This window comes from Pempheris klunzingeri, chromosome 12 (assembly GCF_042242105.1).
Source record: "Pempheris klunzingeri isolate RE-2024b chromosome 12, fPemKlu1.hap1, whole genome shotgun sequence".
NCBI classification, from domain to species: domain Eukaryota; kingdom Metazoa; phylum Chordata; class Actinopteri; order Acropomatiformes; family Pempheridae; genus Pempheris; species Pempheris klunzingeri.
In genome coordinates, this window is record NC_092023.1 from 16,683,370 (window position 1) to 16,706,631 (window position 23,262).

At 41.7% G+C, this 23,262-nt stretch overlaps 1 protein-coding gene across 1 annotated transcript; it reads right to left on the reverse strand.

Annotated features, from left to right (window-relative positions):
* Window positions 1-415: 415 nt before the first annotated feature.
* tbc1d12a (TBC1 domain family, member 12a) lies at window positions 416-20,654 on the reverse strand. The gene is made up of 13 exons (XM_070841560.1): window positions 19,136-20,654; window positions 11,296-11,431; window positions 7,366-7,490; window positions 6,144-6,226; window positions 5,743-5,860; window positions 5,534-5,640; window positions 4,808-4,891; window positions 4,508-4,602; window positions 3,427-3,498; window positions 2,725-2,853; window positions 2,413-2,522; window positions 1,425-1,683; window positions 416-1,341 (listed from the first exon to the last, which is right to left on the reverse strand). Exons 1-13 carry the CDS (start codon window positions 20,584-20,586, stop codon window positions 1,270-1,272), a joined length of 2,841 nt encoding a protein of 946 aa, XP_070697661.1. The 5' UTR covers window positions 20,587-20,654; the 3' UTR covers window positions 416-1,269.
* Window positions 20,655-23,262: the final 2,608 nt, after the last annotated feature.

Consider the following 23,262-nt stretch of genomic DNA (forward strand, 5'->3'; position numbering starts at 1 on the left):
ACATTATTATCAAAAGCTGACACTTCTGTCATTTTTAGCTCCTTTAGATATGAACCCACATTTCATGAATTCCTGCTGATGGATTACCAGCAGAGCTGACTGACAAACTGTTTGCTCAGTTTGAAATATTAAAAAATCTGTCCAGTTTAACAACAGTGACTGTAAATCTAATTAACTAATCTAACTAATTTTCTGCACTTATACCCACCAAACTGATGATTTTTATATTCTGGATAGCATTTTTAAGTACTTAAAGGTGGAAAAGGCTTCTTGAGCCCGCTGGAATAATTAACTTCACGCAAACTATTGACTCATAATCTGCTTGTACTTTGTTAGGATCACTGATGAGATCTGTAACATTTGATTCCCAAAGTGTTTTCATTCTGTTTTGTTTCCAAACTTCCCACGTTTTTTTGCATACAGATAAAAATATGAAAAAGCTAGGAGGTTAAAGTGGAGGGCTAATTTATCAGCTATATGTTAGCATCAGCCATGCTGCTGCAGGTTTCCATCATTTGTTGATCCAGAAGCCAAGCAAATGAATAATAGTGTGAAATCAAAACCACATAGACCTACATTAATGATTAAACCACAGAGGCCATTTTTGAAGCCTTTAGAAAATCATTAGCACCGAAAAGTAGAATTTGAGTCTTTGAGAATTCACACACAACGTTCTGTGTTAGTGGTGTTTGTGTCCCAACATGGAGGCAGAATTCCCACAAGCCGTTTAGTGAGTTTGAGGTCCCAGCAGTCCTGGAACGAACACAGAATATTATCCAATAGTCCGTTTTAATTTTCCAGCTTTAGTAGGCTGGTAAAATAGTGACACTGCTGCTGACAAGCAGTCGCTCCTCTAAAGTGAAATCCGTCTGGTGAAATACTGACAATGGCTACTGAAGTTCAGAATTAACCAACTATTCTGGATTCCCACTCTGGTTCCAAAACAGATTTCGGGAAACGCTGGAGCTGCTTCTCCCTCCACCTGACTGGTTCCACAGGTTAACTGCTTGCGTCGTTTGAGCCTCATCCAGCCTCTGATGGTCGCAGCTGACTCGTGTTCACTTCAAGCTCCGTAGCTAAGCCTCTGGAGTGAGAGTCTTCCTCCTGGCTACGTAGCTTCAAGCTCCACGGCTAGCTGTTAACCTCAGCGCTGGCATGATGAGCTGTGTTTACCACTGAAGTTCATGGCTGACAAGCATGAGCTTCAACCTTGACAGCCAGCAGTAGACGTTAGTTTGAAGACAGATGGCAGGTCAAGGTTAGCTAGTGTTAGCTTCTCAAGGCCGGGCTGGTGTTTTTGTCCATCTCTTTGTTTCCATCCTTCATTAGTGCAGAAAACACCTGAGGGAGAGAAAACAGAGAAGATTAAAGGTATTTATACATCTAAAACACATTCACTGACTATGAATGACTGTGATACTGACCTGAGCCCAGCGGCGGTTTCTGCTGATCATGTGTGTGTTTGCCATGGCGGCAAACAGCGTATGCGACTGCAGGTCCTCTGGCAGACGGGTTAGGAACTGGGCAATGTGTATGAAGTCCATCTGGAGCAGGACTTCCTCAAACAGACGCAGGATGCCCAGCCCCGTCCGAAACAAACTCTCCTCACCGTCCCGACAGAAGACATCCCACACCCGGCACGCCACGTCCAGAGGGAGGGACTTACTGTACAGAGTGAAGATCCTGGACGGACACAGACAAGTTGACAAGATGAAAAAAAAAAAACTTTGTGGTCAAGAAACCACGTGGCTTCACTTGGATGCGAGGTTAAACCAACCTCATCACACCAAAGGTGCCGCCGCTCACCATATTATTATGGGTGCAGTGGACCACCTCATCAAAATATACTTTGCAACTGAATTTAGCAATAAAGAAATACTCCCAGAAACGCTACATTCCCGAGTTTAAATTTGTAGAGAATATTTGAGTTTTATCTTGGTATGCATGCATGCCACATTTCAGCCCACTAGGGCTGCAACTAATGATTATTTTCAATATCAATTGATCAGTCAATCATTTTTTTGATTGATAGATACACTGTTTGGTCTATGAAATATCAGAAAAATGAGAATTTTTTCTTAAAAAACTCAAAATGATTAGTTGATTCCTCTTCCATTTATTTTATATTGTGAGGTTTTGACAAGTGATGTGCTTCTGACAGCTGGTCGCTACAAGTTTTAATAAACTGAATTATTCTTTAAATGACCCTTTAACGCTGCCAGAGTTCAGTGCTTCTGAGCCAGGAATAGATTCCAAAAGATCAAAACACATTCTGTTTCATGTACTATGTACAACAAGGTCTGGTGATTGTAGTTTACCAACAATCTTTTAATGCTAACTGGAGGGGTGTTGATTTCTCGTCTACACATCAACAGTGTTGATGGAAAGACGGTGGAGGCTTTGGTATCTCACCAGTCGATCAGGTAGAGGTCAGGGGTCAGGCTGTTGGTTTGGAAGTGGCTGAAGAGACGAGGCAGATTCTCCTCAAAGAAAACCTCAAAAGCTGCAAAATACTTCAACATCTGACAAAGACACAGAGAGGAAAGAGGCGATGACGGATGGTTGAGGGGACTGTTTTGTAGAAAGTTATTGTGTCTGTGTGTGAGTGCTGTTAAAAGGTTAAGACTTGGTTTTAAGGTGAAGGGCTAGGGAATGCATTACATCAAGGAGTGTAATCACTACTATAGAAAGACTGCTATAAAAAGAGTGTGTGTTTGTGTGTACCAGATCGTGGTCCACTCTGAAGAAGGCCATCTGACAGGGCTTATTGAGCAGGTTGGCGAAGGTGATAAAGGCTTCTGCCTCCTCCAGGTTGAGGATGAGCACAGCAGCGATGAATGACATGCCCTGGACCTGAAATGCCACAAACAGACAACAGATCAGTGTGAGCCCTTTTAAAGCACTGCATGGCTCAGCCACTAACAGAATTGTTGAATTGCTGCTCCCTTATCAGCCTGAGCCTAAAGCAGACCAGTCGGTCTGGTCAGATTCATGATCTTGTTTACTTATTGTTTGATGAAGGTCTGCTGATAATTTTGATGATTTGAGAGTATTTTTCTTCTTCAGTTTAAGAATATTTTACATTTACTTTTGTTAAATAAAAAATCTACTCTGAATACTTTTTGTTTCTGTGATTTTAACACTATTAAGGCTCTAAACTGGTGTATGTTTCATTACGACGCTTTAGCTATGTTGATAGTTTCAGGTCTCTCCAAGTTGATTTTAATAGTCTGGTAAAATTAACTGAAACCTTGTTATTACTGAAACGTTATCCAGCCTTAAATATTGGGCACAATGTGAAGAGACAACAGGGAAGAAAACATTTCAAACCCTGCAGGGGAAAATCTAACACAAGTCAAATTCTGTCTGTGAACAACTAAATATCAGCTATGATCGTTTTTAGGCTGGAAGGACAAGCAAACTCACGTAGCCAATGTCGGGTCTGTAGCAGGTGTAAGCCCCCAGGACACTGTGGAGGAGGTCATGATAGGGCCCCCCCTGAGAGAGGAGAGAGAGAGAGAGAGAGAGCTGTAAGATTATACAGAACATACAAATGAAGGGAGGAGGAGGACCAGGATAAATAGAGGGTAGATTCATACAAAGTAAGAAAAAGAGATCGAGGGAACATGGAGGTAGATGAAGATGAGACATAAACATCGAAGGAGAATAATAAGATCGGGAAAGATTACTGACGATGCTGTGCTGCTACAGAGTTGTACTTATTATTCCCTAACCATCATAACATTTTGTCCTAAACCAGTTTTTAAAGCAATGTTTAAGCCCAATAACTACTATCTGATTACACCTTCTGTTTGTGTCATTTCCTTCAAAGAAAAATCAGTTTTCGCAATATTTTGGTGAATTGTTTAAATTTTCAAAATGAATTTTTCAGGTGTTGTTCCTACATTTAACTTCAGTAAAAAACCTGGACGTGTTTTTTACATTTATATCCCATGGTAATTATGATTTTGCTCATACACCATTTTTTGTGGTTAGCCTAATATCCATTGGGGATTTATACTGAACTTTCTGATGTTCTGATTGGACAGACTCTGCTCGCTGAAGCGTGTCACATTTCAAACCAAGACATTGTAGCTGGGGGCCATGAGCGACTTTGTCAACTGCAACAATATCGACATAGATCAATAAGGCAATGCTGTGTTGCACTGAATGAAACTGCAGCAACTGCAACTTCAGCAATGTAGTTTTAACACTATTAAAAATGTAAACTTTAGTATACAGTATAATGCATTAACTATGTTGAAGAAGTCTCTGTGAATGGATTTTGATAGCGCACTAAAATGAACTAAAAACAAAGGGATGTAGAAAGGTAGGAAAAACCCATTTCAAAAAACTACTGCACCATTTCCATGGATTGGGAAATGTCAGTGGGGACATTAATATTAGTTGTCAGCACAAAGAATTTAATGGGCTAATTTTGCCAAACCACCGCAAATGATTTTTCTAGCAGACAGCTGAAACACGTTGCTGGTTACAGATAAAATACCTTCTGGAAGATGAAGAGGGAGGGGAAGGTTCTGGAAATGTCCAGTTTGATGAGGTCCAGACTGGACTCCCTGTCAGCCAGAGAAGCCCCTCCGTCTGACGGAAAAACACACAAGAGAGAAGTTTTAACATGCTGTTTCAGTTTAGATGCTTATTAATGCTTTTATTTAAGGGTATATTTTCAGTTCATTGTTTGACAGTAGAGGGTTATATCAGAGATGAGTATTCATGTCTACAACAGTACAGTATGTAACTTTGACTTGTTTGGCTTGCTTGAGTTCAGACTGGTGCAGTGTCATACCACTCTCACTGTCGTTCACTGAGCTGGTTTCACTGTAACTCCTCCACTTCTCTTTGGCTCTGGACAGGAAGATCTCATAAAGCTCTGCACAAGGACACATGAAGATTGTGAAGAGTGACGTGAAAAGGGTTTAGCTTTGGCATGTGAACACGGGGAATGTAACAAAATGTAATTGTGAGTACTAGTCTGACTGTCATACAGCTCTGATACTGACACATACATCAGACATTACAAAGACACTGTTCAGGGGATGCGCTTAAACAGAGGGACTTACAGTACGGGCAAAACAATATAAAAAAAAACATATGATTTTATTCATCTGCTACATCTCCTGTAAACTGCACATCATCTCCATTAATTCCCACTGATGTATCCTTCTGTTGCGTGCTTTCCCTCTCCACCAAAGTGATAGATGGCCGGACCCATCACAGCCAAAGATTTACCAGAAGGTGGTGGGTGCTTCTCACATACCCTGTGAGTATTAGGGGCAACAAGACAGTGTATGTGACCCTGAGTCAAAATAAAAAGCAATGTGTGTGTTCTTGGTGATGAAGGAGCATGTCACCCTGTGCACCAGCGAGGCTCACTGATGTGTTTTTAATAGAAGTTTTCGAATAACAATAGAGCTGTATGACACAGGGGGAGAAGATTATCTAGTTTTTCGGACGCTAAGACAAATACACAACCACCACAAACAAATGGTAAAATGTATGAATCAATGTGTACCTGGTGTGATGTTGAGCTCGTTGCCGATGGCGAGGCTCCACACTCTTCCTCTGACGCTAGGTGGGAGTCCCTGCCACCAGAGCTCCCTGACCCGCCTTGTTCCCTTCCTACACACACACACACACACACACACACACACACAATGAGCTAAAGCAAACATAATCCACACACAAACTGTATACAACATGCCCAGAGCTGCAGAGACGTACATGGTGTCCCAGTGTGGCAGGATCTCTGTGTTCCAGATGACCATGGCGTTGGAGATGCTGTCCTCCTGTCGATGTCTCTCCTTCATCTGACGCTTCTTCCTCTGGGCTTCCTTCAGCTCTGAGAAAGACACACAGAGATTCAGAGAGGTGGTACCATGGTCTGCTTGCATTTACTATTTGGTCTTCTTGTTGACTAAATTCTTTTCTTCCTGCTCACCATTGTGTATCTGTCTGAGCCAGTCAAAATCAAAGCAGAACAATGGCCCTAACAATGCATCTAATTAAGTTTCTGCCAGTTAAAATTGTTTTTGCTGCTTTTGGCAAGTGAGGTTAAGAGCTAATTCTAGATGCTCGTTACCATTAGCTCTTCAGATTTGCTGTGTGTGTGTGTGTGTGTGTACCTCTCCTCTTCGCTCCTGCCACCATCTCCTCGTACTCTATTTTGTGCCTCTGAGTTTCCTCCAGAGATTTGGCGGGTAGGTTCCTAAAGGACAGAGAATCGGACAGACAGTTTACACAGGCGATCAGTTAAACACTTTTCTTCCTGTCAGGTGTTCAGCTACACAGTGACTTACTGTGTAAAACAGAAATTTCTCTTCATCCGGCGACTCTCACCAGATGCTCACTGTTGCTAAGCAACAACGAGGAACGTGTTTTGTAGACCACAACTCTTTAAAGAATACGGCCCCAATCAGACAGAGCACTTTTTACAGGTTGTGAGGCGCACCACACTGCCTTTTTTATTGATGCCTACAAAAAAGGGGGCAGCCAGCAGGATTTCTTTAAAAATGCAAAATGAAAAACACAAATGACTTTTGAGGCACTTTGACTTACAACTTACAGCTTAAGCTTTTTCAATTTGAGCAATTCAAGGCGCTCATGCAAAAACACATGATGCATAGAGTAGAAAAACACAAGGCACACAGCAGTGCAGAAGCAGTGAGCAAAGAAAGTTCCACTCTCTTTGAAAACAATTATAAAAAGGCGCCACAGGCTGCTAAAAACTGCTCTGTCTGGTCTGTGTCTCAGCCCCTAGAAAATCTTAGCTGTGGCTTCTGACCACACCCAATCACACCTGCCAGTGATGATGGCTGTGGTCAGATGTAAAAACAGGCTTACAACCAGCAAGGGCAGCAATGCTTTTCAACCTGGTGTTAAGTTACTCTTCAACTAAAATCTCAAATATTCTAAATTTGTCTTCAAATATCAACTTAAATGTCAACTTTGTGTTAACTTCAAAATGCTGACCAGCACTCCCAAACCCAAATATGTTGAGTTTTCTTTCACACAAGACAAAGACAAGCAGGATATTGTCACGACTGAGAAGCTAAAAATAGAAAAAGGTCAGCCTTTCTGCTTTTTACATTTAACTGATTATTATTTTAGCAGAGCGGTATGGCTTCATATGAGCTGATTGTGTCCATAAACTTGTTTTCAGAATGTAAAAGTATATGAAACATCCAATTGACCATCATGGGACTCTGCAGTAAAACCCAGCATAATAACTATAATTAATAATAATCCTAATAATAATAATAATAATAGTCATATATATATTTCTTTATATTTGCATTACAATACGTATTAATAAAATTTAAAATGTGTGTGTGTGTATGTACTCACGCTGGCCGGTCCTCCAGGATGAGAGCTGTGGTTGAAAGAGGCTCGAACTCCAGGTTCTTCCTCCTCCCTGCAGCCGGGGGGGGCTGAGAACACGAGGACACCTCTGAGTCCGTCCCCTGTTCCTCCTGTGGACACGAATCAAAGACAGAGGCCGTTACAGAGAGATGAAATCCTGCCCCTCTCTCAGACTAGATTCTGTTCTGCTCAACATTTTTTTTTTTTTTTTAAATTACACAAGGTTTACAAAGTCAAATATTAACTTTTTAGCTTTTAACTCTTTAAGCCAACATGGACTGTTCAAGCTCTTTAAGGTGCTCAAAAAAATACATTTTAAATATCTAGAAGGCCATGATAACTGGGCAAACTCCATCTGTTGAGGATATTGATAAAATGTTGTCCAGTGCTGTGTAAAGGTCAAGAAGGAATTTTAAAGTAATCTAAATTTATTTATAATTTAAATACTTGGTTATACTGCATTTACTGTTACTGCTATCTAGTCTTACTGTAACATGAGTTTTCACATTTTTGATCACAAAGTGTTGTACAAAGCTACGATGACATACTAACAAAAGAGGTGTTATTCCAAACCACAATCTGAGAGCAGCTATACAACAGGCCTACACACACACACACACACACACACACACACACACACACACACACACACACACACACACACACACACACACACACACACACACACACAAAGAGTGCTATTGTCCGTTGGCCTCGCCTGTTGGTGGAGAGATTCTGCAGAAAGAATCACCGAGTCTGATTAAATCTCCATCTGTGGATGACTCCATGTGTATGTGCGCTCACACTTGCATCACCAAAGCTGTGAACTTTGTTTCCAAGCACATGTATGCAAGTTCACGTGGCCTATCTGGGCTGCTTGATAAATGCCACTGTTTATGTCCCTGTGTCAGTGTTTACTCGTATATTTGAGGTCTAACGGTCGAAGTGTGTGTGAGTGTAGAACCTGCACAATAAACAGTTCATTCGCAGGAGCAGCACAGCTGTAGGTCAACAAGACAACAAGCCTTTTGTAAACCGATTTCTGAGCAACACCAGCAGAGGGAGACAGAGTTCCTTTCCCAACTGTGAGGCTGGAGAATTCAACTGGTGCTGCTCTGTCATCAGTTTCACTATGAAGTGAAAGTCATATGTATAAAATCATGTGACTGATCCCTTCATTGCCACATAAACTGCACCATGAAAGCTGCTGTGTGTCATTTACAAGGAATCAGTAAGGCAACTGTAAACTTAAACTGGATCACTTGTAATATTCCTGAGTTTTTCCAGTTAAATCTACAACATTTAAACTACTCACATGACGGTGAAAAGTATACAGACACATGAAGATCAAAGTTATATCTGAACATCTCATTCTAACACTGTTGGCATGAATGTAGTGCTATAAATAATGTTTTGGGTCCAAACTAATCCTTTAAAACACCAAAGTCCCACAAATAATACAAGCAGACAAACTGAAAGAGGCAGCAGTAGACCAACAACTGTGCACTGTGATGTAAAATTACAGTTTTTGTCAGTGGAGTCTGGTGTTTCTGAATGGAGTGATATAATGGTTGTTTGTGGTTAAACAAAAAAGATCTTACAGGTCAATGTCTGTAGGGATCCTTAACAAAATGTTGTCAGACACTTTGAATAACAATCTGAGCCTGTCAGTGGAGATTGGATGCACTTATCCCAAAGCACTACGTTACAGCCCGTTTGGAAGATCCTACCCCATACCAAAAGTAGGGCAGGGTCTGCAGTAGATGTTAGCAGAGGAGTAACATCAAGACAAAACATGTGCAACCTGCAGAAATGACACTCCATGCACAGGATTATTGTTTTGGCAGTAATCCCTAGTTGTCCCTCTGAGTCTCTGAGCTAACTTCTGCATTGCTGCACAAACTGAATTCAAATAAAACAGTTTGAGTGAAGTCAGTCCTCCTCCTCCTCCTCCTCCTCTTTTCTTCCACCTCCTCCTCCACAGTTTTTTGTCCGACGTGTCAACCAGCTGAAGCCAAACCACATCTGGCCGGCTCCCTTCCTGATGAATCATCTGCCTGCTGTCATGTGAGCAAAGTGGGTGCAAAGGCAGACGGTTGTCAGATGGTTTGCTGTTAGCAGTGTAAGCTCTGTCTGCTCTGCCTTCACACTACTCAGTAAGGTGAGAGGTCCACCCTGGAGCTAGAGTAAAGTCCAGGGTACTACAGCGAGATGGCATTGTGCCAAGGCCTCCTGGTGAAGCACGACCAGACTGAATATTGCTCAGCATGTGAGATAGCTGCTCCTGACAGCTTTCAATGTTTGTCTGATATGAAGATCAAACCTCATCTAATTAAATTCAGCCAGAGAAAAGGAAGCTGCTGCTGCTACTGTTCGATGCATTAGTGTGTATGTGCGTGTCCAGGATACCACCGGCTCTAGATGACAGCAGAGGAGCAGCTGTGTGTGTTTAAGTGTGTCATTGCTGGCAGGGCCTTATACAACGCAGGAAGTGGGAAATAGAAAAGCTGAATGGTGTGTGTGTGGGTGTGTGTGTAGGGGTAGGATGGGGGAGTGAGGGGGTAATAATCTGCATCTTCAGCTGCAGGCTGTGTGTGGAAGTTGCCTAGTAACCACATACACTTTCATACACACCCAGTAAATCAATTTTACAGTCTCATTCCAGCCACCATGTTGTATGTACACAGACACGGGCTAACAGCATTAGCCTTTAGAGCCTCTGGAGCATTGGACTAGCAAACGCACATCTTCAGGCCAACCAATCAAACATCTTACATGGTTGATACACTGCACCTTGTGTGTTTCTAGGTTGTGACTTCTTTGGTCTGCTAAGCAGCGAGGAGTTCACAAAGATATACAAGGCAACATCTGGGCTTCATGTTCAACTGTGTATTTTTACCTTAATCAAACATAAATGGCATGCATACTCAATACGTTCTGTAACATGATTTAGTCCAGGGCTGCAACAAATGATCATTATAGAAAATCGTAAAGACTTTCCAAAAGCCGAAACAGACGTCTTCAGTTGCCCTGTTTTTTCTGACCAACAGTCCAACACACAATGTTATTCAGCCAGAATGTTTGACATTTTTGCTTGATGTCTTAAATGATTAATTGTTCATCAAATTTGTTTGATTCAAGACTTACTTCCTCACAATGTTTACATGTACCTAATAGTGGTGCCTCAGCCACCACTGCTAAGGAGAAGAGGCCAATCAGAGCTGTGGATCAGAGCTGTAGCAAATCATTGAAGCTGGAGTCAAAAACTATGGTTAAATCGTTAAATGATGTTTCTTGCTGAAATGCACCATAGAAGTAGTCTCCTCTATCCACAGTTTTATACAACGATTAGGTTTTTTTAGGGCTGTATTTGCAATTTTGTTTTGCTAAATTAACGGTCTGCCTCCCTGACAATTCAACTTGGTTAATAATTACCCTGTAAAGCCTGTTTTAGATTTCTGTCAGTACTATACATTTGCAAAGACGACTAACTGCCTCATTTAGATCCTTCGGCTTGCCAGTTGTGTCTGGTCCATGATTCCATTCGCTGAAATATGGGATTGAGGACACCACCGCCCCTGCCTGCAACGAGCACACACCTGCATGGATATACCTGTGATCCATTTTTTGGGCTGCCAGTTGGAAGATTTTAACCTATTGCCCAACCTGGTATCTTTGAGTTATTATCCAAGAACCAGATATTCTCTAACTTGTGCTGATTTTTACACCATCCATCACGTCTATCTACGAATTGAACAGCTCCAACTGTTAAGCACCGGATGTACAGAAAAGGAACCAGGAAGAACTCCTCCAACTTCACTACTTCACTCAGACTTTGAACAACTGTAACCAACGCCCTGAGTGTTTGCGGGATGATGCTGATAATGTCATTGTGTGTGCGTTTAACGAGCCAACCTGCGGTGTGGACAACGTGGAGACGGCGCCTTTTGTTGGATCGCCCTCTTTGGCTGCTGTCTTGCCAAACAGTCGCCACCCTGTTGCATTATGGGACAGCGCCTTGGGCTCTTTGGATTTCCTAGAAAACAGGCTCCTGGAAGAGAGACAGAGAGAATGGGTTTTATCATTACTACTTCTTCAGCTTTAACAACACCAAATTCTTAGATCCAGAGACAAATGGAAGCAAAGAGGTACATACATAACATATAAAGTATTTCAGCTCATCCTGACTCATAACTATAACACATCTTTTCTGGAACTTGTGTAGAAAAATACACATTTTTTCATATTTCCTTTGAAGCTTCACTGGACCAAATGTTCATGGAAACTCTGACGGCCTTAAATGACACAGCAGGTGTGCAGCAGGGTCCCTGTTCAGTTTTAATTCTGGTGTGGACGATGACATGATCACTGCAGGAAACCATCTCCACATAAGAAGCCACAAACATAAAAGCACAAATCTAAATGCGTCTTTGTGACAGCGACAAGCAGAGGACTTTTATCCAGAAAACGTTCTACCACGCTGCAGACGGAACTGAGGCTCAAACCCAGCGTCTGTCCAGGATCACCTGACTGCACTTTCCCACCATTTAGAGACTGACTTTATTATGTTATTTAATGTGTAGCATTATCTGTTTTCCTATACTGAAGTGAAATCCCTAATTTCAAGTTGTTAGAACATAACTTATACATTGAACATTAGAGAAGATATTAACATTCACCTGTGTCTTTATGTTTTTTTTTGTAAATCAAATGAACCCTTGTGCCTTGCTTTAAAAAAAAAGTTCCTCTGGTTTAGTTCGAGCACAAAAATGTTCCTAATGAGGCATACGGTTTAAAAAAATGTCATTCTCTGAACATTTCATTATTATTCCACTGGCTGCTTAAATGGAAAGTTGTTCATTTGGATTCACAAACTGCAGAAAAAACATTTCATTTCCTCATAACAAATGAAGGAAGACTTGCAGTTATAAATAGTGAACATGTAATGTGGCAAATTTATCTCAATCATCATTCTGACCACAGTCGTGCAGCTGCAGCAGTTTTTGACGTGATGCTGGAGAAAAAAGCTGCCAAATCAACAGTTTTACATTTGTTTCAGTGGAAGAGTTGGCTGGTCAGCTGGTGGGAAGAGAAAGAGGGAAGGAGGGAGAGGAACTGGAGGAATTATGAAAAGGAAGTGGTGCTGTGAAGGAGAAAAGAGCAAACACACACACACACACACACTGTGGTCCAAGTAGACAGCCAAGCAAATATTATTCCTCTCCTCTCTGCAGGCTCAAGTTTCTTCACTCTGAAGTGTGTGTGAGAGAGAGAGAGAGAGAGAGAGAGAGAGAGAGAGAGAGAGAGAGAGAGAGAGAGAGAGAGAGAGAGAGAGAGAGAGAGAGAGAGAGAGAGAGAATCCAGGAAAGTGTCAGAAACAAGTGCTTCCTTTAAAGACCAACAGTTGGATGTCCTGATATCAAAATAGGTGTTTAGGAAAGCCTTTTCATTTGTATATGAGTGTGCAACAACGTGTTATTTAAAGGAAAACTGTAGTATTTTTTACACCTGAGACCTATTTTTACACATTTTAGATTCCAAATGACCGTTAGATACAAAAAGTGTTGGCACTGGTCTAGTAGATCGCCTCAGCCGGCTGCAATGAAAAGGCTGCATTTTCTGCAACTTAATCCTTTCGGGCAAATGCATCTGATCAAAATGCATCCACTGAAGGTGTTTGATTTTGCCACTGACAGGCTCAGATTGTTATTCTAAGTGCCCGACAGCATGATGGAAAGGTGATTTTACTTGCCAAAATACAGTAGTTGCTGCTGTCTTAATCAGTTAGTTTGTTTGTGTTAGTGTGACTTTGTGAAACATGCAATAACACAAACACCGGTAGACCAACAACTCCTGTGTTCTGCAAGGTCAAAAATACTGATGATTAATTGCTTATCAAAATGATTTGACTCCATCTGAAGCTCTGGATAAGGTGAGTAAGGGGACCTTGAGTTTTGGTTTTTAGACTATAAAATTTCATGATGTCACCTTATTTGAGTTTGAAGGAAATTGTGATGGTATTTTTTACTATCTTCTTACATTTTATAGACCAAAAGATGAATTGACTCATTGAGAAAATAATCTGCAGGTGACTCAACAATAAAAATAGTAATTGCGCCCCTCCTGTGGACAAAATTACCCTGGTACATGTCTATGCGTGTTGTTCGACACAGGTGATACCACCCAGACAGATTATACGCTTCTTTAAGTAATAATCTAATAATATAACAAAAAAGTGACATAATGAGAGATATTATACTGGTTTGAATTATAAAACTAGACACAGATTTAAAAGTGACCACAGCAGGTCTACCTTTTTTCTCTCTTGTTATTGTAAAGCATAAAGTGAAATGCCCACTTGGTTTGGTTTTACCAGCTGGAGGGAGCAACCCTACGCTACATTGGACTTGGACTACAGTATCAGCAGTATCAAACTCCTGATGGCTCCACACAAATGGGGGTCAGCTGAAATCCTCAAATGAGTAAAACGCTGTGGCTGCCTTTTGGAGAGAAAAAAGCCATGTTGCTAGTTCAGATACAACAGGTTAGCTTGTCACTATTCATACTTCAGCATGAGAAAAACAAAAGCACAAGGTTCCCCTTTGTGCTGGTTACATCAAGCTGTTTTTCGGATCAGACGCAGCCTTGTTCTCCTCGTTCTCCCAGACACCTGAACAGCACACCTGTAGCTGCGCAGATAAAAGACAGCAAGCCTCTTGTTTTGTTTAGCTGAGCAAGAAAGGAGTCGTTAACGCAGTGCAACAGATGTAGTATGAGTGAATGTACGTGGGTGGGTTTGGGGTATGTGTGATAGGATCTAACCTGATTCACAAAGTGGACTGGACAGGATGTGTATGTGTGCGTAAATAATTACACCATGGAGACGATCCGAGCAAAATTAATTAAGTGTGTGTTTGTTGATGGAAACGAACAAAAGGAATTAGAAGAAACAAAGCAGAACAGAGTACTTTCAACCCTCCCCCCCTCCAGATAAGACATGATATCAGTAAGCATATGAAACAATAATTATACAGCTGGGGATCAATAAAGTATTTGAGATTCTGAAAGATTCTCAGTATAGGTTCAGCTAAAACTGTTGAGGTTTTTGGAAATCCTTAGGGTAATTAAGAGTTCCTTAAACACAAGACCATTTCAGTTGATAATTCAACTGTGGCTGATTAGAAATAGGATGGGATTTGGTTGACTAGGATGGAGAGCTGTAATTTTCATTATTTAAACCTTGACATATAAAATCTTGGGGAAAAAAGTCAGAAAAAGTTAATAACACAAAGTAGTAGATGTTTTGTTTTACAAAACTTCTTTTGTTAAGAGTGGATGTGTTCTCCTTGGCTGCTGACCCTCCCTGACCTGCCCTCAGCACTAAGAACCAAACAGCCAGCGTGGACGTTTTCCACATTTGCCATTTCTCTCCATCTGTCTGGGTTTCCTCTGAGACACCATGACATTCAAACCAGCTGCTGAGGCCCTCGCCCAAAACCAAAACCAGGCCTGACACAGATGGAGATTTAACAAACACAAGTTTTCCAACACCTGCCAGTCATACAGGATCTTCATGCTTCAGTGATCAAATCAAGAAGAATAGCCATATGGCTCTGAACTGAGCTGGTGTCTCTTGAAATTCTTCAACACTGTCAGGACAAACAGTCCTCAACTCCTACTTAGCCTCTTTCACTTCCTCATATCTCTTTCACAGGAATGTAGTCAGTGTGCAGTCCCACTCACTTTAATATGTACTACTTGTAATGTTAGTGATTGAACATTTACATGGTTTCCCAACATCTGACATTAGTCAGTCAAAGTCACAGTGGAAGAAGACATCATAAAAAGCATTCAGTTATCAGTGAGAAACTGGACAGTCTTGCAGAACTGAAACCTCCTCTTGTATGCAATACACAACCTAATGATGAGACAAGATATATGAATAACCACTAAAAGATCATTCTGACTACAATTTCTTTCCCTCAGCTGTCAAACATGCAGTATTTACAATGGTCTTCTATTCTAATGCAGGCCTAATTTAAGCCTATCTATAGGATAGGGACTAGAATTTAAAAATTTGGCTGAGATGAGCAGAGTTTTAACAAACATGAACAGTCGATAAGACAGTTGGTATTAAAACAACTCTGTAAGCATCAAGTCATTTCAGATTTTATAATGGCGGTGTTCCACCCAATAAAATGAGTTATTGTCTGCAGCTGTGTAATTAATTTAATTGTTTTCTCATTTGTGTCAGTATAATAGGCGTTTTTCACAGCAGACATTTTGACTTGTCCTAGTAGAAAAAGCACAGGTGTTGCTAATGACATTAACAATGGCTCTGTCCCAGTAGGCTGTGACAGTGAGCCAGCGTGCACAACGCCAGCGACCTGAAACTAAAGCAGCAAAGTGGAATTCAGCCGTCATTCACTTGATTATCTACTCCTGTGTTTTTCCTACTGTGACAAAGCAAAATGTCTTTTGTGAAAAAGGCCCGTCCTCTGCGTTGTAAAATGCTGCATTGTGAGTGACACAAAGAGGACTACTTTAGAGATCAAACTTTTTTCCAGTTGTAATCATAATAATTTTGTCCAACCACCTGCGAGTGTAGCTGTTCAAAATCGATGTGAAAAATATCATGTGATTGTGACATGTCTGAAAATAATGACTTTTCAGGAACTGTGAAAATGTTATCTTTTTCATGCCTGACAGGCAGACCGCCACAACATCTCTTGATGGCAGCGGTGCGGAGGTTAAATGGTGTGAGGAATCGCTCTGTTGGTTGAATCAGCTTCAGAAATAGAAAGCAGAAGAGCAGAGGGAGCAGTGAATGTGGGCTAAGCCCTGAGGAAAGAGGCTGCTCTGAGTCAATGCTCACTGAGCTCTGCTGTATCACTTACTGCACATATACGTAACTGGGGCATGATTAACATTCAGGCTATTACACAGCTATAGGCCGCAGACTGCATGTCTGAGATTCTATAAAAAGACACAGATATATGTCAAGTGGTCACTTATCGTCCTTGTTAATCCCTCTGTAGACTTTTGTGGGACAAACAAGATTTATTCCATATTATATAGTTACATTTAAAAGGGTTAAAATTTGAAAATAATCTTTTTTGAGGAACCATTCTAAAAGATGGTAATATGCAATATGCACAATTGGAAGTGTCCCTGCTTGCAAAAAGCTAAAATATTTAATTAAGCTTCTGATGAGCACAAACCAACAAATCTGAAAAGATAAAGGAAAAGAAGTAAGTAGTGGTAATGTTAACATGCAGATAGAACCTAAATGTTCAGGAAGTTTTATGTGCATGAAGTGTGTTTTTCCAATAATTGGAAGGAGCATCCAACTTTTTTATTTGTGCCTTTTGTTTCTGTTTAAGTCTCTTTCCCTGCTGAATTTGGTGTGTTATTAATGTCACATCTAAATGTTGGAACACAGTATTTTTTCTTACTGGCAATAATCAAAAGAAAAGTGGTCAGTAATATTGTGATTTATATATACATTAGGAAATGTAATAACTAAAAATAACAAAATATATGTAAACTGGTGTTTAAGCTCAGAGGTTCTCAGTCGGTGGGTCAAAACCTCCAAAAGGGGTAATGAGATGAATAAAAGCGGTGGAAATAAGACGATCAATATTCTGCTGTAAAAAATTACGTCTATTTTTCTTTGCTTCTTTTAAAGGGTACAGCTGTGTTTTTAACTGGAACAGGAAATTACCTGAGCCTGTTACCACCTTTCTCCCCCTTCGTCAGTATCTGCCAAAACCACACTCTCACTCCATTAAGTGTCATAAAAAGACGAGTAAAGCAGGTCTGTACTACAGCCAAAGAGACCCCATTAACCAGGTCACAGGTTCAAATTGCACTAGTGCTGAAATAATTCGTCCATTAATCGATTATGCGACAGAGAAGAAAATCAACAGCAATTTTGAGAACGGATGCATCGTTTCCAATGGTTCACAACTGACCTATGACCTCTGACCCCTCTCTCTCATTGAACAGTCGTCAACACCCTGACCGAACAAGGAACTCATCCCCAAGCAAAGGGTTAAATGACAAATATCTCCAAATAACTCAACTTGTCATGTTCACAAATGCTATCCAATTGCTCAGCTAATACCACATCCTCATTACAACTTTGGTTTTGCTCATTTAATGACAGCCGGAGCAGATGGAGGAGGTTACGCACTGAGGTGGGCAGACACATGGTGGGAGCTGGAAGTAAATCCATCAATCCCTCAACACTGTTGACAAGCTGAGCCAAGAATAAAATCGCACACAAACTTCGACCAGTTTGAGTTCAGTGTTTTATGCAAACATTTGCTCCATCGCTCACTCACTTCCACTGAAGCCCATAGAGAGCCAAAGTGAAACAGGAATACATTTCTTAAAAAACTCATTCAAAATCTCACAGACATTTGTAACTAAACCAATAACTAAACATTCAGACTCGGAACAGAGCCTTTGTCAAATGTATGTCGTGTGGCTTGCTTAGTAGAAATTAGTTTTTGTTCAATACTGTTATTTATTCCATCTAATCAATTAGCCAGGAAAGTCACTTAAGCGCATTAGCCCTGAAAACAAGTTGTGTAATCAATATTTTAGTGGTTTTAGACTGGGGCGAAACCACTTTGTAACGTAAAGCGTCAAACTGATTCAGCAAACTTCCTTTGCTCTTCGTTGTCACGCAAATCCAGGAAAAAGCTTTCAAAGTGTTGTTTCAATGCTCTGAGCAATAACATACAACACATCCTCTTTGTAGTGTCCATGTTGTTTCCACATTAAGACTTAAACGCTCATGTAGACACCTTGAGATATTGAGACGCTCGTGTCCTGTTTAGAGAAGGAGGGACTAACCTGACCTTCAGAAAGAGTCGATCTGTGTGCATGTTGAAATAATACAAGCAGCAGAGCCTAGGGAACGATGCATGGTAGCAGTGAGTGCAAGGACAGGGAGTCCCAACAGCACAATATTTGATAAAAAAGATGTATAGAGTGCTGCTGTTAGCCTGCTAGCCACGTTAGCTTCAGAAGCTTAGGCCTGCAGCGTCATTCATGTTATTTCCACTCCTGTCTGCTTCTTGTCACAGCATCCGAGTGCATTTCTCCATTGGCCCTGGTCTGACCACAGCTTTCAACGGGCCGGCCTACACACACTGCAACGACTCAAACCAAACACAGCTCTTCATTTCAATTGCAAACAACTTTACCTGCCAAAAAACAAATCAAAATCCATTATGGCTGCAGTGCACTGCCAGCGTGCATTGTATCCCTGTATTTGAAGCTTTTTTTGTTTTTCTCTCATTCAATAATCAGTGTACTTGTGGCTGCTGGTCAGACAGTTTTGTCTGTTATTTGGGATCTTAATAAATGAGATGAAAGCCACAGTGCTATTTGAGCACACTGCTCTGGGATTTGATTTTTAATGCTTAAATGATGATGAAAATAAATGGGACTTGTAGCTCTAGTTTGTGATGTGCAGGTGTGATATGTTTTCAGACAGTTAAAGGGGATGAATGCACGAAGGGGAGAAAGTTATTGATTCCACACAGAAATGTTGCAAGATGCATGAGCACTGTGTCCTGGTAGGGTAAACAGGAGTGTGAGCTGGTGGTTCTTTGGTTTTCTAGCAGTCATATCTTTGGGGCATTTTATACATTAACCACATTAGTGGACTGTGCATTGACATTCACCACGTGTGTGATTATGCCTTTGTGTGTGTGAGAGAATCAGAGAGTGTTTAACTTACCTGGTGAAGAAATCAGCGATGCCGAATCTCTTTGGCATCAGCTTGGCGTCTGAGCTGTGTGCCTGATCAGTCAGGTCTGGCAGGTTGTCCGGGGCGCTCTGCCTGCGCCCCGCTTCCAAAACGTTCCTCAAGTCCTCCTCATACCCCTCATATCCAAAATAAAAGCACCCATCCTCGTCAGGGGACAACGGGGTGGCATCACAGCTGAGGGACACCGCAAGGTTGAGGTTAGTCCTCAAACTCTGCGGCCTGACGGGTAAACTAAGGTCACTGAAATCCTCCTCATCCTCCCTGATGTTGGGTTCAGAGAGGGGGCTGTCACCGTTCATGTTGGAAGGGGTTGACGGGCAGGGTGAGGACGTTTTGGCACTTGATCCCAGGATGGGGGAGGCCTGGGACGGGGCCTGGGACGAGGGGTCCAGGAAGTGAGGGAGCTCTGCCGCAGCTGGCGCATCCTCCCCCGAGCACTGAGAAACTATTGCACCGCTGCAGTCGCTTTGGCTCCTCAGACAAAATCCCGAGCCGGCCCGATTTTCCTGCCTTGCCCCCAGGTCGGCATGAATCTCGGGGGAATAGTCCGAGTCAGGCCAGTCACATGTTGCTGTAGTGGTGTTCACGATGTGTAAACCACCGTTGGCTACTTTCACTACCTCACAGTCCACGTCGCATAAACCGAGTTGCTGGTCCAGCAGCGGGCTGGAAAACCCCCCAGTCTGTTTACAGTAAGCGACATCCGCTTCGGGACCACCGTACCCAGGACTGTCAACATCCCCGTTGGGCATGTTTACATCTGGACACGGGATGGCCGTCGCGCTGCAAGCGCAGTTCCGCTGGGGCTTCCCCGTGCATGGCAGCAGATCACCGGGGAGAGACGCTGAGATACAGCCGGTGACTGCGCCGCCGTCAGTCGCCTCTTCTCCCGGGGCAACGTCGTCAGGATCCGGGGTTCCCCCTTCGCTCTCCCCCGCAGGGTGCTGTCGCATCTCCGCCGAAATCTGACCACCGAGCACAGCTGGGCAGGAAGCGGTTGTGGTCCCCTCGAGGCCGAGCCCTCCTCCTTCCAGCTCCTCCTGACCGAATGACTCAGTAAATCCGTTCAGGCCGCCGTGGTCGCCGCAAACACCCGAAATCACACAGCTGTCATCTAACCGGCCGGGAAGGTATTTCTCAGCCACTAAATCCAACATTATCTCCCTCTTGTGTGTGGGCGGCGGTGCTGAGGCGTCTCTGTTTACATTCCTCCCGTTACCGGTCACATAAATATGACCCTTCCCAGCTTCCTGACCCCCGCTGACACCGGCTAACACCGCTGCGCTGTGGTCTTTGAGTGCGATGTAAGATTTGTGACCCGCTGTCCTTCCTCCTCCTCCTCCTCCTCCTCTTCCTCCCTCTTCTTCGTTCTCATTCAAGTCGACAGTAAACGACCCTCCGTTCTCCTCCGTCGTTTCCATAACCACTCAGTCCGCCAAGCGAGCCTCTGCCCCGGGAGAATCCTGCAGCGAGTCCTCCTGCCCGGTCGGCCGAGCTCCGCAGCAGCAGCAGCAGCAGCAGCAGCAGCAGGTTTTGTTGTTCTTGGAGGAAGGGGCTACCATTTTTAGCCACGGATACTTCAACGTTACCTGACACTCACCGGATGTAACATGCTCATTTCCGGCGTCTGAAAACAACTATAATTTCTCCGTCTTGCGAAGTTAACGTCGCCACCGAGGCAGAAGATTATTTAAATCCCTTAACTGTTAGCTGGCTTCACCAGCGGCGGTATTCCGGCCACAGTCCGGCGCCATCTTGAAAATACCCCAACAATGACGTCATGCCCACCCCCAACTCGCTCGCCGCGTTTTGATTCGCTGAAGCGGCTCACAGTGACGCCCACTGGTCAGTCTGTGGAACTGCAGCAGGGGTCCCTGAACCCGCTGACCCCGCAGATAAACATAATAAAAGAAGTACACAGTTTTCTTTACTGTGGTAAAAGTTGCACAGCTACGATGTAAAAACACTCCATTACAAATCCATTAACATTTTTACCTCAGTAAAAGCACAAAAGTATTATGAGTGCTACAAAAGTCTACATTAGTGTACATGGTTGGTTAGCAATCACCCCAACGATCAAACTTTATTTGTGTAGCACCTTTCATACAGGTTAGTGCAGTTTAAAGTCCTTCACCCATGACTGACATGCTGGTGATGAGCCAGTGCAAGTGTTAACTTTGATCTGTAACAATTACTCATATTTTGGGAGCTCAGTGTATATATGCTTTCAATGTAAAGTAGCTTGTAACATAAATTGTCAGTGTACAACAATGTAGTATGAAAATTAGATATAAATATCATATAAAGTAGCATTAAAAATACTCTTTTCTCTTTAGTGCATTTATCTCAAGATAACAAATGATCTTGTTATCTCTTGGTAATGAGATAAATCCACCTGTTATCATGAGAAAACAAAAGGTTGTGTCCTTTTTATTACTTATGTTTATCAGAGATCAGCAGCGCCATGCCAGCGTGATGTTGCAGATCCTGGAAGGCAGGACAAGCAGCCAGATAATTCAGTTCAATCAAACTGGCTTTATCGACAAAACAAATGTATATATTTATAGGCCATTTTCTCAAAAGGAGTTTTTTTTCTCATTCTGAGGCAGAAATGTCCACTTCAGCAGCATCTACAGACACCAAACCTTGTTTTATTTCCTTTTATATATTCTGAAAGTTTTTACACAGGGGTTTGGTCATATATCATTCTAAGCCTGATTTATAGAACACTTTATTCCTCAGAACATGGTAAGAATTGTGTCTTTATTGCTGTTGACAGTATTTTTCATTTATGGAGTGACAAAAAAAATTCCCTTGGTAAAAACCTTTGGCTCAAATATGTCAATGAAATGAAAAAAGTATTTTGAACCTGCTTTTAGATTTCAATTCTGGAACTGTATACAAATTAGCCCATATCAATTAGATAGTAATTAATAAGAGTGTTCAATTACATCAGCTAAATTCTATATCAAACTATTTTGTCAGAAAAATGTCTACAAACTGTATGAACTCTCTGTTAAACAAGTAATTTAGGTGCAAAGAGGTTTTGTTTAAAAGCATAAAGAAAAATTGGGCTATTTCTATTGGCTGATCTGAGGTTGAAGTATGGCAGGATGAACAAAAATCACACATAGAAATTAAATATTAGGGTACTCAAAGTTAAATTGTACTTAAAGACAACAGTATGTTCTTTGTCCACCTGAGTGTCATCATGGGGAATAAAATGAGACCCCTAATAAATGGATTTATAGTTTCAAGTTTACTGTCTTTGACATTTTAAAGGACCCACAGATGTCACTGTACATACATTATATCTACATTATACACAACGTAGTAGTATAACTGTTTACAAAATACAAAATAACTCCATAGAAAACATCTCAGGCAACATTTGCTTTCTAATTTTTTTATATCTTAAATTACAACTTGATAAACAATGTTTTTTTTCCAACTCTTAATTCTGAAGTTAAGATTCCAGAAATGAAAGGCACAGGAGGCAGAGTGCTAGTCGCATGTTTTCATGTTTCCATCCGTTGTTGGAAAAACTTTACGTAACCTGACCTAACTTTACATTAGATCGTTTTGGGGTGGCCGATGTTACAGCTTTTATAGTTCAAACCCTGTCGCACAAAAAGGTACTAATGGTTTGATACAGTGTGTTGATGCAGTGTCAGTCTTTGTATTGATCGGAGAGTTGTTTTTTGTTCTTTTTAATGATGGAGAAAATTAATAAACATAAATCATTTGGGGCTGAAATGCCAGAATTGCATTGGTCCCACCGTCTCCCAGAAACTACAGTCGTATGAAAAAGTTTAGGCACCCCTCTGAGGCTGCATAATAATTTACTCTGTCTGTCTGTAATAAAAGCTAAGTAATGGGGTATTTTTCAGACAAAGATTTTTAGTGTAGCAATATTAAGTTGTATGAAATTGTATCAGATGTGAAAAATAGGCTGTGCAAAAATTTGGGCACCCTTGTCATTTTGCTGATTTGAATACCTGTAACTACTTAGCACTGATAAATTGGAACACAAAATTGGTTTGGTGAGCTCATTAAGCCTTGAACTTCATGGACAAGTGCATCCAATTATGAGAAAA